At 35.9% G+C, this 18,611-nt stretch overlaps 1 protein-coding gene across 2 annotated transcripts in view; it reads left to right on the plus strand.

Moving 5' to 3' along the window:
• TOP2B (DNA topoisomerase II beta) overlaps nt 1-18,611 on the plus strand; it is a 70,652-nt gene that overhangs the window by 45,661 nt on the left and 6,380 nt on the right. For both annotated transcript variants that reach the window (XM_079795634.1, XM_079795635.1), the window contains exons 22-32: nt 3,749-3,883; nt 4,744-4,944; nt 6,011-6,206; nt 6,351-6,442; nt 9,319-9,474; nt 9,626-9,709; nt 12,165-12,359; nt 14,652-14,796; nt 15,255-15,422; nt 17,019-17,220; nt 17,932-18,011. In XM_079795634.1, the coding sequence (XP_079651760.1) occupies nt 3,749-3,883; nt 4,744-4,944; nt 6,011-6,206; nt 6,351-6,442; nt 9,319-9,474; nt 9,626-9,709; nt 12,165-12,359; nt 14,652-14,796; nt 15,255-15,422; nt 17,019-17,220; nt 17,932-18,011 (1,654 nt within the window). The remainder of the gene's footprint in view (nt 1-3,748; nt 3,884-4,743; nt 4,945-6,010; nt 6,207-6,350; nt 6,443-9,318; nt 9,475-9,625; nt 9,710-12,164; nt 12,360-14,651; nt 14,797-15,254; nt 15,423-17,018; nt 17,221-17,931; nt 18,012-18,611) is intronic.

Consider the following 18,611-nt stretch of genomic DNA (forward strand, 5'->3'; position numbering starts at 1 on the left):
ACCAAACTTGCCCAGGATCAGTGTCCCCAGTGTTCCGTGTGGTCTCGTGTGCACTTTTAGAATCAGGGGCCCTGTCTGCACCACACTGTTGGTATGTGCCGAGAATGAGATCCTTAGCATGTGCCAGGAGTCAGAGTTTCCCTGTGTCTGCACCAAGACTCGAGTGTCAAAGTCTCTGTTGCCTTGTGCGGTTTCTCGTTGAGAATCAGGGTCCCTGTGTGTGCACGCACCAACAATTGGGGTCGCTGGCTCTTAGTGTGAATGCGCTGTGAGTCAGGGATCCCAGGCAGCTGTGTCCGGCGTGCCAAATTCCCTGAAGTGGGGCTGCGTCCTGTGTGTGCTCTCTCTAGTGAGCCAAACCGGCTAGAGCGCACATTCTTAAAAACCTGAAGGTGAGCCGGCTCAGTGCACTCTCCCAAAGTCCCAGAAGGGGGGCGGAGTCCGTCCTGCACGCCAAATTCCCCAAAGGGAAGCCCCTCTGTGCACGCTTTTAAGAATCTCCGAAGGGGGAGCTGTGCCCCGCGAGCCAAATTCCCCCAAATTCCCCGAAGGGGAGCCCTCTGTGCGCACTGACAGATTTCCCCTACGGGGAGCTGCTTCTGTCCCGTGCGCGAGCGCGCGCCAAATTCCCTAAGAGGGAGCGCGTCCCTGCGCAAAGCTCGGCAGCTTGGGCCAGGGGCGGGTCTATCAGTTACTATGACGCTGTCTGTGCGCTCGCCTGTGAGCAGCTTGGGCGAGGGGCGCGTCTATCAGTTACTATGGCGCTTTCCGCACGCCTGTGGGCGCTCAGCAGCTTGGGGGAGGGGCGCGTCTATCAGTTACTATGGCGCTATCAGCGCCTGCGAGGAGGGGGATAGGCTCTTTGACTCACGGAAATCTGCCGGGAAGTCTGGATTCTTGTTTGTTTGTCTGAAGCTGTGATAGCAGTTCTCTGTCCCCAGTGGCTGCAGGGTCCTGGTTTGTGTCAGAAGCCAGGATCCGAGTCTCGGGCAGCTCTGTTTCCCAAGATGGCGTGGTCTCTGTGTCTGCACCAGCCGCCGAGAAGTGTCCGCTTTGTGCGCGGGGCTCCGCCGTCTAGGGCTGCCCTGTTCGGGAGCCCCTTGGAAGACCTGCAGAATCTAACTGACCCTATCTCATACACACACACACACCACACACATCTACACTCTCCTCTATGGGTTCCTCACTCACACTCTCTCTCTCCCTACCTTCCTGCCGGTCGCCATCTTTTTCGCCCCCCAGATCTGTTCTCTGATATTTTTTAATTTTGCCCTTTTCTTATACCATTCACTGTGTTTAGTTCTTCCCCAAAACGCCACTTAAGAGAAACCTCTCAAGAAAGTGTCTATCACTCTTCCACATGATTTAAAATCATCTGGAAATTTTTTTTTCTCATGATACTTAAATAAAGGTACTTTGTATTTTTTTTAACAAAATGGTAGTGCTCATTGTAGAAAATATAAATTAGCAAAGAGGAAAATGTACTTAGTAAACCCACCATGTAGAAACAAACTTAATATTTTAATGTATTTCTCACCAAGTTTTATTCATTTTTGTATTTTAAAACAAAACAAAAATTAGATTATGTGTATGATTTACTCATGCTTACTCAAAATGTTTTCCCCCTTAAATACTTTATATTACCAAAAATATTTATAACAGAAGTCATCAAACTACTTTATGATTATAGTGTTTATTTTCATCCTTTCAGATACATTTTAGGGTATTTTAGTCCATGTATTTGACCAGTGCTTCTTGTGTATCTAATATGTCTATTTATTTACCAATATGTTTCTATCTATCCACCAATTTATCTATCTTTGAGACAATGTGCTAAGTGGTGAGAGAAAAAACTGTGATCTCTGTCTTCAAAAAGATCATCTATTGTCAAGACAAGACATTGAGGCATGAAGTTTGCAGGGACAAAAGATAGTTGCTCAGTGTGCCAGAAGAAATGTCCTGTGCTACATGCCCAACTTCTTAGTGATATAACAAATATCAATTTTAAAAAGAGGGAGAGAGAGCACTTGTAATTAGGCTGAGAAAGATGAGTAACATTTATATAAATGAACTAGAAGCCCGGTGCACGAAATTCGTGCACGGCGGGGGGTTGTCCCTCAGCCCAGCCTGTACCCTCTCCAATCTGGGACTCCTGGAGGGCAGTCGGACATCCCTCTCACAATCCAGGACTGCTGGCTCCCAACTGCTTGCCTGCCTGCCTTCCTGATTGCCCCTAACCGCTTCTGCCTGCCAGCCTGATCACCCCCTAACCACTCCGCTGCCAGCCTGATTGATGCCTAACTGCCCCTCTGCCAGCCTGTTTGCCCCCAACTTCCCTCCTCTGCCAGCCTGGTCACCCCTAACTGCCCTCTCCTGCAGGGTTGATCACCTCCAACTGCCCTCCCTTGCAAGCCTGGTCCCTCTCAACTGCCCTCCCTTGCAGGCCGGGTGCCTCCCAACTGCCCTCTCCTGCTGGCCATCTTGTAGTGGCCATCTTGCGTCCACATGGGGGCAGGATCTTTGACCACATGGGGGCAGCTATATTGTGTGTTGCAGTGATGACCAATCTGTATATTACTCTTTTATTAGATAGGATAGAGGCCTGGTACAGGGGTGGGGGCCAGCTGGTTTGCCCTGAAGGGTGTCCCGGATCAGGGTGGGGTTCCCTTGGGGCGTGGAGCGGCCTGAGCAAGGGGCCTGTGGTGGTTTGCAGGCCGGCCACGCCCCCTGGCAACCCAAGCAGAGGCCCTGGTATCTGGAATTTATTTTCCTTCTACAAGTGAAACTTTGTAGCCTGGAGCAGAGCCAAGCCTGCTGCTCCCTCCAGGGCGGCAGCCATCTCTGGCAGTTAATTCACCTTCTACAATTGAAACTTTGTAGCCTTAAGCGGGTGAACCCGGCCAGGGTGTGCGGAAAGCTTTGCTTCCCCTGTTGCCGCCGGCAACCCTGGCCTGCTCTCTCAAGCTCCATTCTGCCGCCCTTTGTTTGAATTTGTTTACCTTCTATAATTGAACTTTGTAGCTTGAGTGGAGGCTTAGGCCTGCAACGGCTATGGAAAGCTTGGCTTGCTCTGTTGCCTGGGAAACCTTGCTCACTGTGGCTGTAGCCATCTTGGATTGGGGTTGATTTGCATACTCGCCCTGATTGGCCGATGGGCGTGGCTTGGCCTGTGGGCGTGGCTTATGTAGCGGAGTGATGGTTAATTTGCATATTACCATTTTATTAGAGAGGATGAGGTGTGTGGAGCTGAATATGTGTTAGGGCTGCTGGATAGAGTGAGTGAAAGTAAAGAATATTCAAAATATTCAAGCAAAATGTGGAAGAAGAGTAGTGGTCTGGAAGGCAAATCATTGGAGAAAAGGTAGAGTGTTAGATTGGGTAAAGACTGTGGAAGGCTTTCAAAGTAATGTCCAAGCAGTTGGAAATGAAAGGGTTATTAATCTAGGGGAAAAGGAGGTGTGGAGATAATAAGCTGGAGGATAAAAAGTACTATTCGAGGAAGATTAAGAAAGATGATTCTAAGGTTTTGCGATTGGGGGATAGATTATTTTAACAGAAGCTGTGAGTTCAAGACTGGGTGATTTTTTTTTTTTTAAATTTGGAGAGGGACTTTGGAGGATGAGGAATTGAGTTTCAGTCATGCTCATCTGTCAGAAGCAGTAGACCACAGACTTAGAGGCATTCAAATGTGGTATTGGCACATAGGACAGAAGTCAGAGCTTTAAGTTATTTTTATTTTTCTCTGCAGCTTCCAAACTACAAAAACTTTAAAGGAACCATCCAAGAACTTGGTCAGAACCAATATGCAGTCAGTGGTGAAATTTTTGTGGTGGATAGAAACACAGTAGAGATTACAGAGCTTCCAGTTAGGACTTGGACACAGGTTAGTATAAGTATGTGAGCTGCCTGTGAAGAGGGATTGCATTAAGTAGTTCTTTCTGGTAAGAATATGCATGATTCCATCTTTGTTTGCCCTAAGTCTGTATAGTGTTTTAAAATTCCTGTATACATTTTTGACCCATTCTATTGAATTTGTGCTTTGAAAATTTAAATGTAAGTTAAAAGTTTTTTTTAACTTAGCTTAAGTTATTCAACATTTAGATATTTAAAAAAATATATTTTTATTGATTTCAGAGAGGAAGGGAGAGGGAGAGATAGATAGAAACATCAATGAGGAGAGAGAGTCACTGATTGGCTGCCTCCTGCATGCCCCACAATGGGGATTAAGCCTGCAACCCAGGCATATGCCCTGACCCGGGAATCGAACTGCGACCTCCTGGTTCATAGGTCCAAGCTCAACCACTAGGAAAGCTAGGCTTAAGCTACCTTTTAAAGAGACCATTTGTCTTTCTTGAAATGAGTAGAAAAGTATGTAAGAAATAGTTGTGAACCCTTATAAATATGGCCAATGAATTCATGTCAGTATCAACTGTTATAAATCTAAAGATATGCATGTCATCTCTTGTCAGTTCTAGTTGATGTCATTGTCTTTATACCCTCAGCCTTTCCCTTGCCCTGTGGAGTATTAGCAGATCAGAACCATTACCTTGCATATCTTCTTTCACTATTGAGATTCCCATATACTGTCTTCTATAGTGACTGGGCATGAGATGACAGTGATGGAGGTTTCCCCTCCCCCTCCTCCCCCACAGGAACTGAGAATTGTTTAAAAATTACATGTCTTATGGTATGAGAACATGAGTGTGTTATGAAAAGCATTACTTATTGTTAAATCTTTTATAGGTATACAAAGAACAGGTTTTAGAACCTATGCTAAATGGAACAGATAAAACACCAGCATTAATTTCTGATTATAAAGAATATCACACTGATACAACTGTGAAATTTGTGGTGAAAATGACTGAAGAGAAACTAGCACAAGCAGAAGCTGCTGGATTGCACAAAGTTTTTAAACTCCAAACTACTCTTACTTGTAATTCCATGGTAACTATTAAGATGTACTATTTAACTTTTCTTGCATGCTGTATGTTGCATTTTTGTAATTGGTTTCATGATGTGAGTGGCTATAGTTAACTCTGAATACAGTTCCCTCTTCTCCCCCCATACATTTGCTGTACATTTATTTCTTTTCCTCTACTGTTATCTACTACTCTTAATCCCAACTGTGCATTTGGGCTTGAACACTCAGGATGCACATACTGACTAAAAGTTAGTTATGAGAGTGATTGTTGCAGGCTTTTCCTCTGCCTTATGCTTGTCTCCATTAGCATTTTAATTATGAAGTTCTTATCTCCTCATAACTCCAATCTGCCCTATTAAACTTGTGTATTTGTGTTTTTATATAGTTGCAGAGGAAGATAGGAAGTTAATATGTATGATTACCCTTGTTCCATCCCCATCCATTCCAATTAGCTTTTAGATTTAAAGAAGAGTAAAAGAAAAAATCCAGCAATTGTACAGTGTCTGAGAAAGAGTACCATAAAAAATGTCAAGAAAAAGCTGACAGAAAAAAAGAAGAAAAAGGATAGAGAAAAAATAAAATAAAATAAAAAAATTGAGGAAATTTGGGTGAATTATATCACAATTATAAAAACAGAGAGGCAAATGAACATCTATTGAGTATATAGGAGAGAGAACTTGTAGATTTAAAAATTTTAAATTTAGAGATAGAATATGTTTATTTTTAGTTGGAAAAAATTTAACAAATTTAAACTTAGAGATAGAATATGTTTACTTTTAGTTGGAAAAATGTTTTTCTTAGGTGGTTTTATAGCCACATTAAGTAAGAACCTTTTTAAAGAACCTATATTTATCTTTCAAAATTATTTCTATTTAAAATATTTTCACAGTTTTGAGAGAATTGAGTTCATCAGTTTCTTAGAGTCACTAAAGGAATATTTACAGAAATGTACTTAATAGTTATGGCTTTTAATGATGGTGTGTGTTTAGATAAGTGTATTATGATTTTAAATACTGTAGATACCACATAAGTTAAAAATACCAGTACAGATTTATGTAATCTTCAAAAATTTTGTGCTTTGCTTATTAGGTACTCTTTGATCATATGGGATGTCTGAAGAAATATGAAACTGTGCAAGACATTTTGAAAGAATTCTTTGATTTACGATTAAGTTATTATGGTTTACGTAAAGAGTGGCTTGTAGGGATGTTGGGAGCAGAATCTACAAAGCTTAACAATCAAGCTCGTTTCATTTTAGAGAAGATACAAGGGAAAATTACTATAGGTAAGAAACAACTTTTAAAAATTTGAACATTAGTTAAAATGGAAAAATTCTTTGTTAAATAGAAGACATTTTTATCAGTAGAATATAAACAAATACAAATTGAATCTCTTTTCTTGATCCTAACTTTATTTTTCCCTCACATAGAGAATAGGTCAAAGAAAGATTTGATTCAAATGTTAGTCCAGAGAGGTTATGAATCTGACCCAGTGAAAGCCTGGAAAGAAGCACAAGAAAAGGTAATCATTTGCAGAACAAGACATTCAGAGAAGCTTTTAAAAGCAAATTCCAAAACAAACAAAAAACCCAACCCTTAAAATTTAAATTTAGTACTGCTTAAGGTGTTAAGTTGTCTGTTTGGAGACTGAAGTCTTCTGTTTATCCACAGAACAGATACAGTACAGGAATTTGCAGTGCACACCCACCACAAAGCACTTTGCCAGTGTGACTCAACCAGGGCCTGGAGAAATGACTCCAGGTGTGAGAAGGTAGCTCAGTCTCCTTGGCCTTTTTTCTGAGCCTGCCATTAAAGGGTGTCAGTTATGGTGGTGGTTTTTGTGAGCTGCATGCATATTATCTGGGAAATATACTGGTAGTACATAAATAAGTTTACACTGGTCATTCTCTGGTCACAGCATCGTTATCCAGTCACCATTCACTTGATCTGGTTTCAATTTTTTCTGGGAAGAGTAGAGACAAAATGTTCGATATTATAGTATTTATCGAGCACCATCTGTATTCTGTCCTGTGCTTAGATCTTTGGCTGGAGATTTAAACCCTGGAACTTGAGATTAAAAGTCTGATGTTTTAATTAAATTGTCCATTTCAGATCATAAAGTACTAATATTAGTTCAGTGAATGGAATATAGAACTTTGAGATTCCCCTCAAGAATTAGTTTCTTGCTGTCTTGCATAATTAAAGGAAAATTTTAGAAAGGCAATACAACATTGTTGTTGAGAACACAAATGTACAAAAGGAAGAAAATTGGAAATGATTAATGTTTGATACTTAATTAGACTATTGTGTACATATGATATTGATATTAGCATCTTTAAAATACAGTTATAATTATGTAACATAACTGGAACTGAAACTTAAAACTACCCTATACTTATGAGTTCTCAACCATAATGTTTTTCAGATTTTTCATCAAACTGTATTGAAATGCTGCTTTCATTTACACTATTATAGCTTTTTTCAATTTTGAACAGATAATAGAATGCTATATATTAGAATGAGAAAAATTTGAATAAATTATATATTTTGCAAATCATCATATTAAGATAATAGGCTTATTCATCATTTGAGGAAAAAGGGGTAGGATAAGATGGGGAGCATTCAGAATTAAGATAATCCAACAACCATTTTGCTTTCCTTTCAATGTGTTTTACTGCATTTGTAACCCCCAAATTACAGTTTATATACCAATTTGCCCTTCTGTATCACTGTTAGTTTAAACTGTGTCATAAAAAAAAATTCAACTAGTGAGCTAATGAATTTAATGCTTAGTTTTAAAAGATATGTGTTTAGAGTTTGAGAATGCCTTTCTGTTGGAAATAGACTTCATAGATAAAACCTAGTACTTGGTTTTAATAATTCATTGCCACCATCAGAATTTGCTCAGCATCTTGGTCATGGGTTCATTTTGTGGGTTCCATTTGTGGGTTCAGGTAACAAAAGGAGCACCTTTACAAGTCTGCCCTATTGTGTAGAATTTGGATGAGAGAGAATTATAAAACAGACAATTAGAAGATTATAGTATTTTTTTTCAAAATCATAGTACAATTTGGTCATTGAAACTTGAAAAGTTTATGTATATTTTAATTTCTGAAAGTATCCTTAGTCACCTTCATGTTAACAATGATAGATAAACATATTTTAGAGTGCTCGCTAACAAATAATACTCATGTCATCAAAACCTAGAGCAAATATACTTTGTAAAGTATGGGTCTAAACAGGATTTTATGACACTCTGATAGTATTTTTTAGTAGTGTAACAACCTAAATATTCCATAGCAGCACACTGTTTCATGATGAATTTTTTAAAACTTATCACAAGTTATCTAGGTACCCATTAATGATCTATCAGCTGAACAACAGTATTCCTTATTTGGCTGCTGTTGCTTAATTTTACAGTTTTGTTTATGTAATGCGGCATCTTGCTTTGCAATTTTTTTACTTTTATCCTTTTGTTTCTAAAGTATATTTACTTAAACTTGACTTTGTTTATATGTATTATTTTACTGAACATTTTAAATTAAATTGTAAAAACTTTTTTTTTTCTCTTTTGGTTACCAAAAGTGAACTTTTTGTTTAATGGATTGTCATGGTTAACTCAGTCATTTTTAATTATCTGAGTGCCTTAAACAATTTAGATGCAGTTTTATGTAATGGCTATTATTATTTTGAAAAGATTTAAAGATAATGTCACCCACAATTTCTATTAAATTCATTGGATTTTGAAATTTGGTATTAACATGAGGATTTTTTATTGCAATCCTTTCTTGTGAAGAAGACCTTATGAGTCAAACTTTAGAATAGCCCTCATAATTCAGACTTTCACTCAACAGCTCTTAAATTCTTAAGTGAATTTTCTTAGTCCTTACATGACTAGTCTTGCTTTAGAGAATTTTTATAAAGAATTCATCCTTAGAGAGTTGACTGTACCTTAGCATATTTAGTATAACTGTAAAACATTTTTCACAAGTGACATTTATTTTGGGTTTCAAATTGTTCATTCACTCACTGATATAAAAATCTGACAAGATGCAGTGATAAAACTTTAGTTCCACGCTATTAATTTTGTGTCTTTTCATTTTGTGAATTATAATGCATGGGCAATACAGTTAATTTTTTATCATATTCCTGGATGAATAGGGACTGAATATACCACACCTTTTCAAGACTTTATTATACATTTTTAGGACATTCAGGCTTTTTATAGGGAATATATTTTTAGGTAATTGTGCAGATAATCTAAAATAACTCCACTAACTGAAGATGTAGCACTAAGAATATAGCATTAATGGAATTTTTAAATCCGTATTCAATAAAATTCAACAATGTTTTGATGCTATAAAGGACTTTAATACAAAGTTTATTATTTTTTTACAGGCAACAGAAGAGGAAGAAACACAAAACCAGCATGATGATAGTTCCTCTGATTCAGGAACTCCTTCAGGCCCTGATTTTAATTATATTTTAAATATGTCTCTGTGGTCTCTTACTAAAGAAAAAGTTGAAGAACTGATTAAACAGAGAGATTCAAAAGTATGAACTTTTGTGGGTTAAATAATTTGAAACTATTTCAGTGCTATCCATATCTTTGTTTTTCTTTTTTCAAAAAGATATATTTTGGTTTACCGTTTATGCATTTTTTTCTATTATCAGATGTTTAAAATCATACTACTTTTTATCATAGGGGCGAGAGGTCAATGATCTTAAAAGAAAATCTCCTTCAGATCTTTGGAAAGAAGATTTAGCAGCATTTGTTGAAGAACTGGACGTAGGTTAAGTCTCTATCTATAATAATAAAAGTATAATCTATTTAGACCGGACGTCCTTCCAGACGTCCTTCCTTCCCGAAAAAGCTGCAGCGGGCGGGGGCCATGGTGATGGGCAGGGGCCACGGTGGCGGTGGTGGGTGGGGGTCGGGGCCAAGGCCCTTGCACGAATTTCGTGCATCGAGCCTCTAGTTAAGACATATTTAGGAAAGTAATATTCATGAAACTAGAATGAAAATTCTTTTTAATTATCTCAATTTCCTTTAACTCTGTGAGGTTAATGTGTGTATAAGCTGCATTAGGATTAAGCTTCTATGAAGTTACAAAGAAAAGTTATGTCTGGTATGAATGAATATATAAAGCTATGGGGTTGAAATTTAAATTAAATTAAATACTAATACTTTCTACCAGTTAAACATTTTATTAACTGACTTCAAATTAGCTTGATTCAGTTTAATGTTTTTTCCTCCAAAGAGCAGTTATCATGTATATATGATAGGATATAGATACTTTGATTTTCAGAAAAATAGAATGATGGTCTCTTTGGGCTTATAACAGAAAAAAATTAATAGTTTTTGTTGTAACTTATTATTTTCCAGGTAGAATTCTAATTTAAAAAATAAAAATGTAGAGAAAGATATAAAATTGGCCAATTTATTTTTAAGCAATTAACTAATATTTTAGAATCAAATTTATGTAGCAATATGATCATCTGATTTTGAGTAGCACAAGGTAATTACTATTTATTATTATTCATGTGAGATATATATATATATTTGCTTTTTAGCTGTTTCATTCATTTATTTTATTTTCATGGCCTAAATCAAAATCAGAACTGTTAAGGATGAGTGTGGTATGTTAGTTGCCTACTAAAATTTCTGGAATATTTTAGTTGTTCATGGGTTCTCTTAATAATCTTTCAAGTGCCACAAGTATGTCTTAATTTATGCTTTTCTTCTACTGTTAATGAATTAAGCTTTAAAAAATTTGAGACCCTTTATATCTACTGACTTATACATTTAAAAATTAAATAGGAAACAATCCATTAAATATGAAATAAACATATATATACAAAGGGAAAGTATTATTCCTAATTAATATTAATGAATTCTAATAATTGCTTTAAATTTGATCACTGACTATTAACATGAGACATAGAAAACTTTTTGTGGTTATGCCTATGAATGTCCTTATTATTGAAAAGGCACCACTCAAAACAATCCCAGTGAATAATACTGCTCTTTCACTTTTAATCTGTCACCTTATTTTATTATTTGATAGTTAGCAAAGTAGGTCCAAACAATGAATTTATTTTGGATATGGTTTTGTTACATTGAAAATATTTAGACTTAATTTTCATGTTAATCAGTGTCATTTAAGATCTAATGATAAAACTAATTGAATCTCTATTCTATGTTGGCACTGTAATCCTCAGAATGACTCCCACCACCAAAACAAATGAGAGAGGTTATTTATTATTAACCTATTATATAGATGAAGATCCTGAAGCTTAGAGAGGTTAAGTAACTGGCTTAGAGAGGGATTATATCATTATGCTTAAGAGCAATTACTTATCCTCTCAGTGTCCCAGTTTCCTTATCCATAAAATGGGGGTCACATGATTTTTAAAGTCTAGCACATAGTAGGTGCTTTATGAGTTATTTACCAAGAAATTATAGCTAATAAGTGGAAGAGCTAAGATTGAAATCGAGATTTGTCTGATTTCAAAGCTTATGTTATTTCTGTTAAGCTATCATGTTACAAGGATTTCTTAACTCTTCAAAAGATTAAGATGGCCTTTTTAATTTTCATACTTTCTGACTTTATGAACAGTTTTTTTTCTGTTATAGTAAAGAATAACTTCATATTTAACATAACTCCCTTTTTGTATGATTTGCTAGAATTCTGATGATACCACATCATCAGAAGTCTTGATTTCATAATACAACATAGGGTCCTAGAATTGGAGGAGACCATGTAGGTCATTTATTTACTACCCTTTTGTACTACAAATAAGAAGCTAGAGCCAAAACTGGTTTGGCTCAATGGATAGAGCGTCGATCTGCGGACTCAAGGGTCCCAGGTTCGATTCCGGTCAAGGGCATGTGCCTTGGTTGTGGGCACATCCCCGGTGGGGGGTGTGCAGGAGGCGGCTGGTCGATGTTTCTCTCTCATCGATGTTTCTGGCTCTCTGTCCCTCTCCCTTCCTCTCTGTAAAAAATCAATAAAATATATTTTTTTAAAAAAAGAAGCTAGATAGACTTGGGACTACAACCCAGGTCTTCTACTTAGAATTATTACTTTTCCCATTACTTTATCTTAGATCACTTGAAAGGAAAGCTTTATTCCTACTGAGTAAATAAAATTAGTTTTAATTTTTTATGCAGTAGGTATTATCTTTCCTAATGTTATGTATGCACCTGTTCTCACTCTGCCTCCTTTATAATTATATTTCAGAAAGTGGAAGCGCAAGAACGAGAAGATTTAATGGCTGGAATGGCCGGAAAAGCAATAAAAGGTAAAGTTGGCAAACCTAAGGTGAAGAAACTTCAATTGGAAGAGACAATGCCCTCACCTTATGGCAGGAGGATAGTTCCCGAAATTACTGCTATGAAGGCAGATGCTAGCAAAAAGTTGCTGAAGAAGAAAAAGGTATGACATATCTCTTGTTTTAGCTCATTGGTAGACTCCACCTCCATAATGATGTATATATGTATTTTAATTCACTATTTGCTTAAATAATGCTTTTCTTGTTTCTAATATATTCACTTGTGATGGGAAATCATTTGTTCTAATGAGAGCAGTTAACCCAAAGAAGGAAAACATTAGTCAAGGAACCACATATGTAAAGAGTTACCTAATTGATTTCATTTTTTAAAGTGAGAGATAGAAATGAAAATCATGGAATAACAAAATATATTAAATTTAAAATATAAACTTTATTACTATATCATGACCAATTAAGAAAGTTTTACAGTGGAAAAGGATTTGGATAAGCTATCATATTTTACTATTTATTTGTTTTTACTATTAGTTAAAAAATCATCAATTACATCTTATGTCATCGGCATTGATTGGTACTATTGAGGATTTAAAAGTATGAGACTTACACCCTCCAACATATGGGCAAGAGTTAGCTAGAAGAAGGAAACATTGAGAATATTGTTCAGAGTGGAGGAAAGAGGAGGGCATGATGTTCTGAAAGAGAGAAGCTAATTTTTCTGGACATATTGATTTTAGAACTCAGGTGATAGATGATAGATAGATAGATAGATAGATAGATAGATAGATAGATAGATAGATAGATGTGCCCAACAGTGTAATTAGAGCTTGGAAAATGAGCCTAAGAGCTGGAGTGAGAGATTGGTGCGTTTTCTGTACAGAGCTAAGATTCGAAGTTTAGAAGCACTGTGATTATCAGAGAGATCACTCTCTTCTATTGTTCTAATAAACTGAGGTCTCTACTGCTTCTCTCTTAACCTGGCTCCCTATCACACACAGGTTAATGTAAACATGCACTTGCTTTCTCCTTAGGGAAATGTCTCCTCTCCTCTTTAGTTGGTGTTTGTCAGGTTTAGTTCTCAGCACTGTTCTCTTCACCTTACATAGTTCTCTCGAGTAACATAATCTATGCCCAGAGCTTTTCCCACTCATACAGTGACTCTTAAATCTATGTCCCTAAGCTTCTCAGGAGTGCCAAGCTACTATAGCTATTTGAATGCCCAAAGCCCCTCAAACTCAGCATTTCTGAAACTGGACTTACCCTGATTTCAAAACCACCCTTTCCACCACTGTACTTTATCTCAGTTACTGGCACTATCGGCCATCACTAACATAAGTCAAAAATTTGGGAATTTTCCCATATAATCAGTAACTAAATCACAATGACTTCTTATGAAGCAATTCTGAAATCTATCTCCTTATCTCGATTCCCATTAGCACTGTCTTAGGATTTGATGTTTTCTCTGAGATAATTTAAAGGAGTTCTCTTCACTAGTCTTCCTATCTGTAGTCATCTAATCAGGACTTCTACCTTTTTCCACTTCGTTTCTGTGGCAGGAGGATTTTGTAATCTCTTACTACTAGAGTAATATTTCCAAAAGTAAGTCTGATTATTATACAAATGCTTAAAAGTTTTCAGTGACTCCCCACTAAATACACACAGACTCCTGTACACAGTGATTTAGCCCCTGCATGCCTCCCTGTGTTTCTGAATGACTAATCTTTCCTCTTACCTTGCCTTGAATCCTAGCAGACTATTAGTAATTTTCTAAATAATGTGGTGATTCATGCATCTGTGTCTTTTGCCAGGATGCTCTTCTTTCCTTCCTTCTCACCTGGCAAACATGATTACTTCAAAACCCAATCAGAAAGGCCCCTCACGGAGTCTTCCCTGACCTTGCCCTAGGCAGAGTTGCTCCTCCTCCCTATGGGTCACTGTTATATCTCCTTGTATATTTATTTGTATTGTAATGACTGTGTCCTCTCTCTCTCAATAATCTTAGAGTCAGAAGACCTTGTCTTACAATGCCTAGCAGTGCATGACTTGTGTTGCTTATTTTCCCTCAATCTGAAGATTTTTTTCTAGTTTATAGAGACCAGAACTATAGCAACTTACTTTGCAGGTAACTTTTGGTATACTTAGCTATTGGTCTTAATGTCCCATGTATAACCAAAAGCGGCCTTCTTATTTTTTTATGGTTGCTTTTAAGTAGATGTCATATCATGGTGCGTACCAGAAGATTAGCGTGGTAAGCAATACCATAAAGTAAATATGGTCTGATCAAAGTTATCTGTTAAGACCTCAATGAGTTACATTTTATTTTTTTTACTCACCTAATATGAAGAAGCAATATATTGGCTGGGAATGTATCTCTAAAGTACATAGTATTAATTTAACTTCCATTTTATTCATGGTTTGATTTTTTTTTTTTTAATGTGTAGGGTGATCTTGATACTACAGCAGTAAAAGTGGAATGTGATGAAGAATTCAGTGGAACACCAGTAGAAGGCACAGGAGAAGAAGCACTGATCCAGGCAGTGCCTATAAATAAAGGTCCCAAACCCAAAAGGGAGAAAAAGGAGCCTGGTGAGGATTTTTAAAGAATTTTTGTGTGTGAAAAAAATCTGTATATATAAAGTATTACTGGATTCTTTTGATTGTGCTTTTTTTCTAATAGTTTAAGTAATATCTCCAATGTTCATCAACTTTTGTTATTTTATAATGAACTTTTCATTATAACAGTTTTATTTTTGCTAATGACATTTTTTTTAAAAAATATATTTTATTGATTTTTTACAGAGAGGAAGGGAGAGGGATAGAGAGCTAGAAACATCGATGAGAGAGAAACATTGACCAGCTGCCTCCTGCACACCCCCTACTGGGGATGTGCCCGCAACCAATGTACATGCCCCTGACCGGAATCGAACCGGGGACCCTTCAGTCCGCAGACCGACGCTCTATCCACTGAGCCAAACCGGTTTCGGCTGCTAATGACATTTGTATAAGTGTTGAGACATGTATCATTGTTGTTCTTTTGGTTTTAGGTACCAGGGTGAGAAAAAGAAAAGCATCTACATCATCTGGCAAACCTAGTGCAAAGAAAGTGAAGAAACGGAATCCTTGGTCAGATGATGAATCCAAGTCAGAAAGTGACTTGGAAGAAACAGAACCTGTGGTTATTCCAAGAGATTCTTTGCTTAGGAGAGCAGCTGGTATTGTGATACATTTTATATTCATTTTACTGTATATTATAGTTCGACCAAGTTAGTGTTACTCATATAAGTTGGTATTGTTAGTGTTACCAATATAACTAAAGGGCTAAACGATTAGTTTTTCAGAAGTTATAGTTCAAGAAGACAGAAATTTCCTTACATAATGATTTTTCTAGCAAAGTTGGACATAAACCAAATTTCTCTAAAATGAATCATGTTTTCTTTTATTGTTTCTATTAAATTTATTGGGGTGACATTGGTTAATAAGATTATATAGGTTTCAAGTGTACATTTCTATGATATATGATCTGTATATTGCATTGTGTGCCCACCACCCAAAGTCGTATTGTTTTCTTACTGATGTTTATTATATTTTATCAATAGTTTGAAGATCTTGGTTAAAAGAAAAAAATTATTTTGGTAGTATCCCAAGAGTGGTGGGTCAATAGTAGTACTTCATAGTTTTGTTTTTGTTTAGTTGTCTATTCCTTGTATCTCTAAGGGAGTCTGATTCCAGTCACTTGGCATAATTTAGATAATTGCAGTCATAGTTAGGCTGCAGATTTCCATTTTTTTGTTACATATATTGCCGTTAAGCATGTGATTTTATCATGTCTGAATATTCATTAACTTGAAGTTTTCAAATAATTTAAAACTGATACATGTACTATTTTATAGATTCTTCTCAAAATTTAAGTCCTACCTAATTTATGTAAAATAAATTATAGAGCATTATGGTTGTTTTGCCTTTGGGAGATACTTTTTAAATTACATCTCAGGCCTTATATTTTTTGGTTTTCTAATTACAAAGTGATTGAATTTCTTTTCCTAATGTGTATAAGTATGCAATATATTTGGATTTTTACAACGTGCAACTTAAATTCCTTGAAAATTAGTTTATTCAAATTATGTTTTTTTCATATATCTGGAATGAAGTAAAAACTTCTACAGTATCCAAATGATTTTAAAATTTTATTTCATAGCATATACTAGAAATTATAATAAAACTTATTTGTAGTATACCAATGTGCCTTTTCCCATAGCAGATACTTTTTAATACATTATATAATTATCTTGCTAATATATTGAGATCTTGCCTCTACTTTTTCTTATTCATCTGAAAAATTATGATCTCTGTTATTTTGTAGTAAAACTACCATGAATAGAAGATAGTTTTGTGAAAATAGTTAAGAGAAAGATTTGTACTTTTTAAAGACCTGTAAACATTGTGTTTTATAATTGCAGAAATGGGAAATCTTATATTCATAGTCACTTTTACATTGACCATAATAACTACTTTCCTGTTTTTAAGTAATATTAGTATTATTCTAAAAATTAATCTCATCAGTTTATGCTCTGCTAATATATGCAGCATTATTACTACCCCATAGCCTCCTGAGAATTACAAGATAGATATTAACACTATCAAAACAACTGAGGCAAAATTATTGGCGTTTATTCTCTAAATGCTTATTTCTTTTTTTCTCTCGAGTGTTTTTAGAGATAATTGGAATATTTTTCAAATGTGTTACTCATAATATTTTATGTGGATAAAGCTGGATTTGATTATAACATTAACTTTCACTTTTCTCCTAGCTGAGAGGCCTAAGTACACATTTGATTTCTCAGAAGAAGAGGATGATGATGCTGATGATGACGATGACAATAATGACTTAGAGGAATTAAAAGTTAAAGCATCTCCCATAACAAATGATGAGGAAGATGAATTTGTTCCTTCAGATGGCCTAGATAAAGATGAATATACATTTTCACCAGCCAAATCAAAAGCTACTCCAGAGTAAGTAATGAAGCAACTGCTACTCAGTTGTATGGTACAGTTTGGTTAGGCATCCATCAAAGATCTTACAGTCAGCTCTGGCTAAGAAAATGTTATTCTAGGTAAGGTCCTCTTCGTGAAGCAGTAAATTTGGTTAATATTGCAGCTGTTGACATAACTTGCTATAGTTTTAGAACATAGATTGGCAAAATTTGTTCCATAAAGGGCTCAATAATAAATATTTTAGGCTTTGCAGACCATATGATCTCTGCCACTACTATTCAGTCTTGCTGTTGTAGGAAGAAAACAGCCATAAACAATATGTAAAAGAACAAGTGTGCTGTGTTCCAGTAAAACTTTATTTACAAAAATTGGCAGCAGGCCTGTGGGACATAGTAGTTAATAAATCTTTAGAGATGGGAAGTTTAGTTTTCTTTCCTAATTTTGGCCTTGATTTTTCTTGCTTCTGATGAGTCTCAATACTAACATGACTAACATGTAGGATGTGAAGTGTATGAGCTATTTAAGATTTTTTAAGGAAGTATTTTACCACATGCAGTCTAGGATAAAAAAAATAGGATTATTGCCTACTCTTGTGAATATTAGAAACAAATGAGAGAACAATCTTTTGTTCTATGATTATAATCTTGCAGTATATACTATATATAATTTATCAAGGTTGAAACCAGATATTTAAATTATATTGTGGTGTTTAATTTTTCTTTCTAACAGAAAATCTTCACATGACAAAAAACCTCAGGATTTTGGGAATCTCTTCTCATTTCCTTCATACTCTCAAAAGTCAGAAGATGGTATGTTCATTTAGTCTTTTCACTGGCTACTTATATTATTGCTGTGATTTAGTGGGGAAGAAAAAGAAACAGTAGATAACTCATTAGGTCATGATTTAATTTCAGGATATTTTTATGACTAGATATCTTAACATTCTTTTTAACATTTTTCTCAATGTAATAAGGTTTATTTACTTTTCCTGAGGTGATTCCCACCTCTTTGGTCAAAGTAGGCATTATGGAAGCACTTAGGTAGATAGGCAGATGCTAACCGGTGTGAGTGAAATCTTTTCATGGCAACATGAATGTATACATGATAGTTTTGTAAAAAGTTACAAGGGTAGCAATGTACAGATTTGTTTTACTAAACCCTAGAAGCAAATTTAATCAGGGTGTATATTTTTTATGCCCCGTATTTTTGTGTGCGGAATTTTTAAGGTCAAAACAATCTGGTTAGACTGAACTGTCTGTCTTGAATTTTTTAATACATAGATCTTGTACATGCTCTGTACATATAGATAGATTTGCACTTTTTTGTTGTTGTTAATCCTCACCAGAGGATATATTTTTGCATTGACTTTTAGAGAGAGTAGAAAGGAGAGAGACATGCATCAATTGGTG

The sequence above is a fragment of the Cnephaeus nilssonii genome (assembly GCF_951640355.1).
Source record: "Cnephaeus nilssonii genome assembly, chromosome: 17".
Classification (NCBI taxonomy): Eukaryota; Metazoa; Chordata; class Mammalia; order Chiroptera; family Vespertilionidae; genus Cnephaeus; species Cnephaeus nilssonii.